The 11370-nt window shown below is 31.1% G+C and overlaps 1 protein-coding gene and 1 long non-coding RNA gene across 5 annotated transcripts; one reads left to right on the plus strand and one right to left on the minus strand.

The window, feature by feature from the left end:
• Positions 1–356: 356 nt before the first annotated feature.
• LOC146942619 (uncharacterized) lies at positions 357–3472 on the plus strand. Of its 4 annotated transcripts, none has more exons than XR_015032779.1 (5): positions 357–715; positions 962–987; positions 2407–2440; positions 2603–2688; positions 3401–3472. It is a non-coding gene; the product is annotated as an uncharacterized LOC146942619 (long non-coding RNA). The 4 variants fall into 4 exon arrangements; XR_015032778.1 differs by having other exon boundaries at positions 3440–3472; XR_015032777.1 differs by having other exon boundaries at positions 358–715; positions 3428–3472.
• Positions 3473–5523: 2051 nt separating this feature from the next.
• LOC146942620 (putative WRKY transcription factor 11) lies at positions 5524–7613 on the minus strand. Its single transcript, XM_085756660.1, has 3 exons — positions 6529–7613; positions 6139–6264; positions 5524–6040 (listed from the first exon to the last, which is right to left on the minus strand). The coding sequence occupies exons 1-3, from the start codon at positions 7539–7541 to the stop codon at positions 5821–5823; spliced, it is 1359 nt and encodes a 452-aa protein (XP_085612786.1). The 5' UTR covers positions 7542–7613; the 3' UTR covers positions 5524–5820.
• Between the last annotated feature and the right edge of the window lie 3757 nt (positions 7614–11370).

Below are 11370 nucleotides of genomic sequence, written 5' to 3' on the forward strand. Positions count from 1 at the left end.
GTTTTTTTAATAACATTTGCGATGCGTCATTAATGGATGCGTAACCAAAAAAAAATATACACTTAATTTTTTTTTTGTGATGGTCGGGGTTTGAACCCCGGACCTTGCATATATTATGATTATACATTGTCCCTACTAATTGAGTTAAGTTCACGGGGACACACACTTAATCGTTTGATCCATGACTATATGTCATATATCTAATTTTTATTTTTCCTTCTAATCTACTAAACTAAGGAAGAAAATTAATGTCCGTAGAAATTACCATTTTGCCCTTTTGAAGGGCATTTTGGTAATCATATAATTTGAGAGAAGGGCATTTTGGTAAAATCAACGGGTATGTTTGTGATATGAGAAAAGAGAAAAGAGAGAAACGGGAACAGAGAAAGAGCTGAAAGAGAGGGGTCGACGGAGAGGAGAGGGGCGAAAGAGAGAAAGGGTCGCCGCCGTCGACCTCGCCGTCCAACACTCCGATCTGCACCGATTTGCATCAGAGGTATCCTCTTCATTGTTATTTTCCCCCTCTCCCTCTGTTCTGTACGCGTTTCTCCCTTTCCTCCTTCAACTCACCACCGTTGTCTACCAATTTTCCGGCCGGCTCCGATCTATTGTTCCGTTTTGTTTTGTTTTTCATGAATCTAAAGTCATGCATGTCCTCTATTGGTAATTGGAATAGGATTAAGAGCTGTTTGCAATCTAAAGTGATCCTCTTCAGGTTTATTTTTTTTATTGAATTTATGTTCTTGATGTTGAATTATTTTCTGGGTTATTATCAAAATTCAAACTTGCATGTGATTTATGTTTGGGGTTGAAATTTTGTTTCTGGTAGATTGTGTTCATCACAACAAATATTAGGTTTGAAATAGAAATCTTGGGGTTTTATGTTCTTGATGTTGATTGCTTTTCTGGGTTATCATCAAATATGAATTTGAATGTTGTATTGGTTCTGTTTGTGATGCAGGGATTGTGGAAAACAAGTGTATTTGGGTAAGTATTAATATTTTGATATAAGATCAGTTACATATGTGGTAGTTAAAAGTGGCTTTAAAAATTGTTTTATTATTAAAATTGGTATAGAAGCAGACATGATGTTTTTGTTATTGAATTGGTTTTTTATTTGATTTTGTTTGAAGATTTGTTTTTAAGTGTGTTAAAAAAGCATTGCCTGTTAAAATGAATGCTCAAATTTCTTCTGTTTCTGTATTTGCAGTCAATATGCTTCAATCATGAAAGATATGTCGTAGATCCAGTTAGAAATTTAGAACTCCATCATAAGTAATCTCTGTAGTCTCATTGCTTTCACGCTATATTCAGAGAAACTTGGATGTTAATATTATGATGTTAACTGGATTGGATCAGCTCTAATTTCCCTAACTTTCTTTGAATTTGATTCACACATCTCTGATATTATGTTAGACTTTCTTTCATTCATTCATATAGTAAAAAAATGAATTTAGTAAAATTATAGTATCTTTTTTATTCAAAATTATGTCTGACATTATGTTACACAGAATTATAGTATCTTTTTTCTTTAAACAAGTGACCCTTTCACTCAATTGTCTCAATTATAGTACACCATATGTGATTGTCTCAATTGTTATATGAGTGTATGTTTTAAAGGTTGATTAATGTTTTCTTTTGAGTTATTTGTTTTAGAGGTTCTTTTGATTTATTATGTAAAATAAATTATTTACTTCTTATTGCAAAATTATGAATCTGACCTCATCATTACCATTGAGGATAACTAAAGCCATGTATATACTTCCTTCTTTATGCTCCAAAATTTCTGATAAAAAATAGCCTCAGGTTTCATGTTTTTTTATGGCTTGGTTGATTTCTTCCTCTGGAAACTCCATCTTTAATAATTTCTTCAAATTATCAGTGATTTTCCCTTGAACACTTGAGTAGACTCCTCAGTGTTATTTAGATTGCTTGAAGTGAAGATGTCTTGAAAATGTCTGATTAGCATGTTCCTAATTTCTGCGACATTAGTAGCAACACCATTAGCATCATTGTGAATCTCAATTTTACTTTTATTATGTCTTTGACATGACTTTGATCAGTATTTTTAACACCATTTTGAAGCCAAGATGATTTTGCTCTTTGACTCCACCATCTTCGTTATCCAAAATATTGTCCAGATGAGTTTCTAACTCTCTGGCTCTATCAATTACCTTTTCAGTTTGGATTTTAGTGTGAAGATTAGTAAGTTGTTTTGAGTCCTTCTGATGTTACTTGGGATGTACTAAAAGCATAGTGGGTTCTGCTTCTATAAGTTTAGGACTTGAGGATATATAGGATTAAATTGTATGATTCTTCCCCATTTTTCTTGCTTTAATTACATTCTTATTTGCATTTCATTAATTGAAATTCTAAATTATGTTTTTCTCTAATATTACTTGGCAGGCTTATAGAGTTGTTGATGAAGGTTAGGAATGAGGTAAGTCTTTTGATCAGCCTACAAAATGTTAGTCTATGTATAGTTCTAAGAGAATTCAAAATTCAGTTTTGCTTATATGTTGCTTGATTTTATGTGTTTCTGAAGGTTAGGTTGAAAAAGTTTGATGGTTGTTATTTTAGTTCCTATTTTTTTTGGTGACAGGAGATGGAGTAGAGAAAGTTGAAGAAGGTACTGAACAAAGTAATGAAAAGAAACAATCTAACTTTAGACATAATTATCATGATATGGTAAATATTACTTTATATGTTATCTGAATTTGAATAATCATTGTTTTTAGCTTCTATTCTTTGGGTGCAGGATTAAGATCTAATATTCAAATATGGAGGCTATATTTGTTATACTTTGCTATGATACTTAAAAATTATTTTAGAGTGATTTATTTGAATTATTTTAGAGTGATTTTCTTATTGCATAAAGTTTCAACTTTGAAGGCAAGCACTTTCCAATGCTCAATGTTGTTTGGTTTGCGCCTCTTCAAAATTGATTGGTTTGACTATAAATATTTGTTATAAGAATATTTTTTACAAATTATTGCAAATTGATCATGGCTGCATCAAATTTATGATCATTTCGTACAAGATATTTTTGTGGCCTTGGCGCAGATATAGCTTTTTCTCTGAATTTGGTTCATTTGACTGAGGTCAGTAGAAACACAATGTATTGAGGTTTGGTTGATGGATAATGTGACAAAGGAGACGAGAAAGAAACTAGGAAGTTGTTAGTTATGTGATAATGTTAGTGTTTTTTCTTTTGAGTAAAATGTTAGTGATTTCTTGATATATAAGGTTTTGATGTTTATGGTTCAGAAATTGTTGGATGCAGTGGTTTGAAATAAGCAGGATTCGAAGTTATCATGATGTCTCATTTTTTTGAAATGGTTTTTGAAGAATTAGCAATTGATAGCAGAATTGAGGTTCTTAAATGTCTAATATTTTCCAGAAATTTGACCACTTGCTTTTATGGAAGTGGTTGCTGCAGATTGGTTGAGATCTGACAGAAGGGAAGATGATCTTGGTGGCCGTCCTGGGAGCATTGTGCAGGTTGACTTTGGTGTTTTGGTTCTTAATTTTGATTATATTTAGCCATCAAGTAATTACTTACATATATTTTTTTTATGTTATGAAGAAAAATCAATTTAATGAATTTTGATTAAATGTTAAATTCTGGTCAATAGATGGATGATTGGTTCTTGAAATGAGATGTGAAATGGCACATTATGTTTTGTTTTATCTTGGTTTTTGGGTGTCAAACATTGATTACGTTTGGACCTTTTTAACCTTTGATATCTTATTTTTTCTTGGGAAGGGAAAAAGTAAGCAAAACCCTTGAGAATCGAGGTCCGGGAGTTGTTTTCGCTACGGGAAGGTGTTAGGCACCCATAACGACTATAGTATCCTATAGGAACCGTCTTTAATTTCTACGCGCGCGCTCTATTTTTAAATGCTATTTGAAAATGTTATTTACACCTAAGAATTTACTAAGTGAAGAATTGGAGGGAGAAGAATGTGTTTGAATTTTTATTTTATTTGAATTGAAGGAATTTTGTTCCTTGCCTACGTACCCGTTTAAGGGATCAAATCCACCGTAGTTCTCTTCCAAAAATGTTTTTGTTTTTGTTGGTTGATTTTAAGTTTGAAAATAGGATTTTGAAGAATAGAAAGAGGCCTCAAGGGCATGAGATTTAGAAAATGTGAGGTGGAATTAGTTACTTGCAAAATGTGGTCGAAGTATTATTAAGGTTCATTAAGATTTTTGTTTAAGAAAAGAAAAGGAAAATTCAATTGTTAGTTAAAATAAATCGAATAATATCTTATTTGCTAACATTTACATGTATATATTAGTTAAAAAATATGGTCAAGCTAAATTATGCGAATAGTCCACAATATCAAAATGTGGTATGAATTTTAAAGCGGATGAAATATTAGGTATGCTAACATACCATATGGGTAACGACGTTTTGTTGATTATGAAATTTATGAAAAGGAGATTTTCCATTTCAAAGCCCCAAAAACTTCATCGTTAAATGTTTCTTCTTCAATATGAAACTAGTTGAAGCTTATTTAACAACAAAATAATAATTTTTCATTCTCAAATTATATAAGTAATAGGAAAAATAAAACTAATGTTGATATTGTAAAAGGCCTTATAAATTATAAAATTAAACTTTTTTTGATTATTTAATTCATCTTTACCAAATCATAAACAAAGGAGATGATTTGTAAAATTGTTCATTATTTTCTTTCTCGAACAAAATTAATTATACTTTTTAATCTGCGTGAAGTGACAAAAATAAGATATAATTTGGGAGGAAGAAAGTAATAAATTACTACAACTTTTTTATTGAGAAGAAAAGTACTGCTAATATTGTGGAAAAACAAATTACTAGTAAATTTGTTTTATTGATTAAGTAGTTTGGTCATTAGTATTTTGACTTGTTCAAAAAAAAGTTTGGTAAATAGAAATTCCCTCACGAAGACCTTGAATATGTAACACAATATTTTTTGGAGTTTTTTTTCTCTAATATACCATCATTTTAATCCACCAATAAATTCTTATTTTTTTGCGCACTCTTTTTTTTTATTAAATTATTTCTCCATGATCACATTTATAAACAACTATTATTTTTTAGATTAATTAAATAATTGATGTATCTAAACTATAATATCGTTCAGGTACATTAATTATTAAATAAATGTGAATAAACAATATTTACTAATAAATGAAACCGGAGGGAATAATTGCTATAGTTACTTCTTGTTCAAAAAATTGATAGTTACTTTATTCTCTCCAACAATTGCTAGTTGCATTTATCTTCTAATTTTTCATTAAAATTGTCTTGCACTAATTTTAAGTTTTATAGAATTTAAACCCCAGTACTAAAATTTAGTTTCAAGAAAGTTTAAATTTGAAGATAGCAAAAAAAAAAAATTATTTAAAAAAATACATACGATTTTTTAAAATTTTTAAAATAAATAACATTAATTAATTCTATTGAAAAGACAAATATGAGTAATCGAAAAATTAATTCTATTGAAAAGACATAAATATGAGTAATCGAACACTTAAAAAAGAGAGTTGCAAAATATTATTACTAATATCGTCAAAAACAAATTACGAGTAATAATAAGTAAACGACGATAAATCATCCAACAAGACTTTGGAGATAAAATAAGAGTAAGATTCCCAGTATGAAAATAAAACTAAAAAGAAAGTAACCGTTAACCACCACCTTACTTTCTAAATCATACCAGATTTACATAGTAACCACTAACCACCACCTTACTTGTCAAAATTACTAAACCACCACCCTGTTTCTATTATTTCCTACGTACTGCCAATAAAACCAATATACCCTTGTTCTAATTCCCTCCTAAGGTTAGCTCAAACACCCCCAAATCCATGCTCCCACTCCCTGAACCTGAACCAGAATTATTCTCTTGCATTGGGGCTTGATTATGAAGCTGGTGGTGACGATGCTCAAACTCATACGTTACAACTAGTATATTTGGATCATCTTTCGCCTTCTCCACCCTTTTCCTAGCTGGACAATTTTTAGACATAGTGCACCTATAATAACCCCTGAAATAAACAAAACAAAACAAACATATTCAACCTTATTAAACATTCCTTTTACCATATTCAAATAAATCAACGGCTATAAATCAATCATCAGTCACCTTGGATGTGGTGTTCCCTTAATCGGTTTGGAACCATACTTCCTCCATGAATACTCATCTGCTGGTATATCAGCAATCCTTGAACTTATGCACGGGACTCTCACTTGTCTCCTGTTCCGATTTTTCCTAAAAAAAATAAAATCAAAACGTTATAATATGTCATTGTTGCTAACATGCACAAGTCAGACAGCAGTCAAAAGCAAAGAATAATGACTAAATGACAAATAAAATATGCGGGGTCAAGATTCTGTTTGTGACATTTGTTTTCCTTGTCTTTTTTACGACAAACGCGAAACAAACATAACAAAGAAACTCATGTTGTCGTTTTCACGCGTGCCGTGACCATTGAATGTTGACTATTAACAAATGATTCTCGTAAATTAATTTTACCTTTTCTGGCAGTGGCATTTCTTAGATGCGGAGGTTTTCCCAGAGACATCGCCGGAGTGATTGTGACAGCTTTTCTTCAATGACGGCGATGAAAGAGGCGGTTTACCACCAGAGACAGCAGGGGTGAGGGTATAAGATGGACCGATCCTGCCGCTGGAAACGCTTCTATCGCCGGTGATGGCGGAGGACATGAAAGATGAGTAAGATGTAAGAGGCTGTTTACCACGGGAGATAGAAGGGGTGAGGAGTGGAGATGGTCCTAGTCTGCCATTGGAAACACTGGCTTCGCCGGTGTAATGGCCGGTGATGGGGGAGGACATGAATGGTGAGATAGAAGAAAGAGGCTGTTTACCACGGGAGACAGCGGGGGTGGGGATGGTAGATGGCATTGGACATGGACCTAGCCTGCCATTGGAGACACTGCCGTCGCCGGTGATATCGCGAGCAAAGGCAGATGACATGAATGATGAGTTAGGTGAAAGAGGTGGTTTACCGCTGGAGACAGCAGGGGTGAGAATTTGAGATGGACCAAGTCTGCCATTGGAAACACTGCCGTCGCCGGTGATGGCGGAGGATAGGAGTGATGGAAAACTAAATGTTTCCTTGGGGATTTCTAGATCTAAGGATTTAGGGTTAGATTTAAAGGTGTAAGGTTTAGTAAAATCGAGAGTTAAAGGTTGGTTATGGCTCTTAGGAGGAATTTGAATTTGAAGTGGTGGTGGTGGAGGTGGCTGAGTAGAGGTGGAGGGAGTGGAAGTTTGTGGCAGCGGTTGATCAGGGGTTGCATTTGGATTGCGGCGGAAGCGAGCGTGGCCTTTACGGTGGAGTAAGTTGGATAGTTTCTTGAGGTCTGAAACAGTGATGTTGGTGAGTTCAGTGTTTTGAAGAGAGGGTTGGGGAGAGACATTATTAGCGAAGTTGGCAAGTGAGTTTAAGCCTTGTGTGGCAGTTTCTAATATTGCCTTTTCTTTTTCCTCATCCATGTTTGGAAAATCCATCAATCTCAAAGTCATTTTCTACTAAAAATGGACAATGGTTGAGGTTAAGAAGAATATACTGTATGAGTTTATGTTAGGATTTTGTAAGGAAAATGATGATGATGGGTGCGGTTAATTTATATGGAGGAGTGAGAGGCAAAAAAACAAAAGTTAGTCAATGAGTTTTTTAATTTCCTTTTATTCTACTTGATCAAAGGGTGGAGATTAATCTGACGAATTATGAACGGTTCCTGATATGGGGTGGTGAACGTTGAAGTGGGTCCAAAAAGCATCCTCGGGTTCTAACTTTCTCAGCGTTGAATTTCATAAAGAATGATTATCTAGAAAATCAATTACTTCCATATTGTCAAAAGAACAAGTAAAAATCAATTATGAGTAATTCAATTCAACGCGTCACTTTAATACTAGGATTACTGTATTTTTTTAAAGACTTTCCCTTTCCTAGTCATAAAAAAGGCAACGTTTTTAAAGAAAAATAAAAAATGATTGTGTTTTTAATCAAGTTTCTTTTTGTTTTTTGACAGCATTAAACGTTTTGTCATTATTCTTAATGACTCTCTTTAGTCTTGTTTATACTATAACAAACAAAAGATATAAATTATTACGATTAAAGAAACACATTGAAAATAATGATTTGTATTTGATGTTCCTGTATCAATTATTTTAATTCCACAAACTTACTTGTTTTTAATATTACCTCTATAATAACAATGGCACAAATGAAATTTATCTTTCCTTAAATAAATAAAAAAATGAAACCCACTGAGTTCAAACACATTTGAAAATTTATCAATATTTCTAATGAAAAAGAAACAAATTTTTAGACGAAAAAAGGTCAACATTTTTTCTTTTATATAAAAGTGAGCAGAGGAAGTACTTTCTTCGTAATACTCATTAAAAATATAATCCTGATTACTGATATTAAAAATACTTAATTGTGATAGCTAAATATATATTATTGGAGCAACATATTACAAAATATACTAAATTACTCAACTAAAAAAATATTTTTTGTCGTACTAGTTTCGCCTCAAATTATGAGTAATTCATTGTGTAACTTTAATAAAATTATTATTGTATTTTTTAAACACTTCCCCTTCCAAGTCATGAGAAAGGCAGTATTTTTAAAGAAAAATCGGAAACGATTATGTTTTTAATCAAGTTTCTTTTTTATTTTTTTACAACATTAATCATTTTGTGATTCTTCTTAATTGCTCCTTTTAGTCTTGTTTATAAGAAACAAAAATATAAATAATCATGATCAAAGAAACACATTACTAATAATTATTTGTAGTTGATGTTCCTATATCAATTAATTTTGATTCCACAAACTTACTTGTATTAACTCTATAATAACAATGGCACAAATGAAATTTATATTTTCTCAAAAAAAATAATATTGAAATTTACCTTTTAACATGTTTGAAAATTTATCAACGTTTCTTACGATGAAATTTATCAATGTTTCTAATGAAAAAGACACAAATCATTAACAGTTTTTTTAGAGGAAAAAAAGTTTAACACTTTTTTTTCTTATAAAAATTATAAGAAAATATAATCTAATTAGTGATATTAATTAGGATTATATTTCGGAAAAAATAACAAATACTTTTAAAAAAATTGAATATGTTTTTAACTCGTAAAAAATCATAAGCTTTTAAGTTTGATCTCTAAAAAAATTATTCATTTTTATTTCCTATTTGCGTTCTGTTAGAGACTATTTTGATAGACTAAAAGTATGAATTTAGAAAAGAAAAAAAAATTATCGAAATAAAAACTATCCTCGCAAACTACAATAATATTACGGAGAACGAAAATTAACATTAAAGTTTTATATAAATTAAACTTGATACTTGTGATTTTGTAGAGATTAACAATGTGTTTAACCCAAAAAAGTTACTTATATTTAAGTAAATAATACCACTAACCATGAAACAAATTGTCATGATTTCCGTCAAAACCAAAGTTATATTATTTTTGCAAAAAAAAAATTATATTATTTCTAATAAAAAAATTATCTATAACCGCCATTTCCCTTTGCACGGTGGTTTTTGTTTGTTTGATGTGTTGTGGGAAATAACATTGTTGTAATTTATTTTATTTTTTTTAACAATGTGTTTATAATTAGAGACAAAGTGAGTAAAAATAAAAAATTAACCTTTGACAAATGAAGAGCTCGTGGGATGGTAAAACTAAACTAAAATTAAAAAGGCTTCCAAAGTTACCATTAGCGGTTAACTTTTATTAATCTACCTATATTGTATATGAAGGGAATAGAGAATTTTGGACCATCTTTTTTATTCTTGTAATTTTACCATTAAACAAATTTGTAGATAATGTTGCTGTATAAATTTTTTATGGGTATAACATTATTTGTGTAATTGAAAAAAATAAACAGGATTTTTTTTGACAAAAAAAAACATGATTTGTTCCCCTAAAAAAACATGGTTTGTTACAATTTGTAAGAAGAGTCCCTGTTTAAAAATCTTATATAGCAAAAATGGGATATTTTTAGTCCTCTAAAATAGTCCCTATAAATATAAATAGGGATTAAAAGTAAATATCTTTTTCAACAAAATTGAAAGTTTATAATTTTATAGGGACTAAAATCTTATTTAACCATAAATTATTCAATAAAATATATAGCTCAACAGAATCAGAGCTATTCTCAAGCAAATCTCTAAACATAAAAAGGAATCTCAAAACCAATAAAAGGCATTAAATAAATAATTACATATTACGAATTTGACTGTCAATAGGTTATTCAAACTCAATAAAAAATTGATTTTGTATATAAAACAATTTAATTAAGGATTAAAAATGTTTTTTTTTTGAGACTGTCAATAGGTTATTCAAACGCAATAAAAAATTGATTTTGTATATAAAACAATTTAATTAAGGATTAAAAATGTTTTTTTTTTGAAGGAGATTAAAAATGTTTATGGTTTTTATAAAATAATAACTTTATAAGCTTCAAACTTACGGTTAAGGATACTAAAAAATAAAGTTTTATAGTAGTTATTGTATTGAAAATAGGCATGGCAATAAAACTCATACCCGTGGTTACCCACCCGAACCAAACCCAATTTGACGGGTTTTCCCCGTTTTGACTGGTTTTAGGTATGTGTTTGGGTTTTCCTTGATTTCAAAACAAGGGTATGGGACGGGTAACGGGTATATAGGTACCCACCCCGAACCCTACCCAAATTCGTCCCGAATGAAGAAAACTATTTAATGTTGATATGTCATGTTATTTTGTTTGATAATTGTCGTGTTGTATAAAAACTACCATAGATATTTAAAGGAGCAATTAAATCAATCGGTCTAACAAATGTTAAAGTGAACATATTGTTGGATAATGCATTACAATATTTCTCTAGGGGTTGCAAAAGAACTTCTATTTTTTATTAAAAAAAATTATTCAATGCGGGGACGGGGATGGGCGCAGGGATACCCGAACCCGTCGGGGACGGGGATGGGGTTCAATTTCTCATCCCCGTTGGGTATGGGTAGGGTGACTGGTAAGTATGTGAGAATCCGGTATGGGGATGGGGAATGTAAAACCCGTCCCCACCCCGCCCCATTGCCATGCCTAATTGAAAATTGTGTAATCAATCCATAAAAAGTAAAAAAAAAAAAAAAATCTTTTTAATCTATAACTTCCTTTTTTGGTATCTTAACTAGTGTCTGGGGGCACCGATTAGTATGACCCTTTATTTTTTGCACATGTTTATTCCTGATAAAACAAAATTTGTTTAACTAACCTTAAATTTTTGAACAATTTTTAGTATACACTAGACCATCGACCCGTGCTCCGCACGGGTCTTACCGACTAAAAAGACAC

This window comes from Medicago sativa, chromosome 3 (genome assembly GCF_051527215.1).
Source record: "Medicago sativa cultivar Bolivia chromosome 3, Bolivia_mono, whole genome shotgun sequence".
Lineage (NCBI taxonomy): Eukaryota > Viridiplantae > Streptophyta > Magnoliopsida > Fabales > Fabaceae > Medicago > Medicago sativa.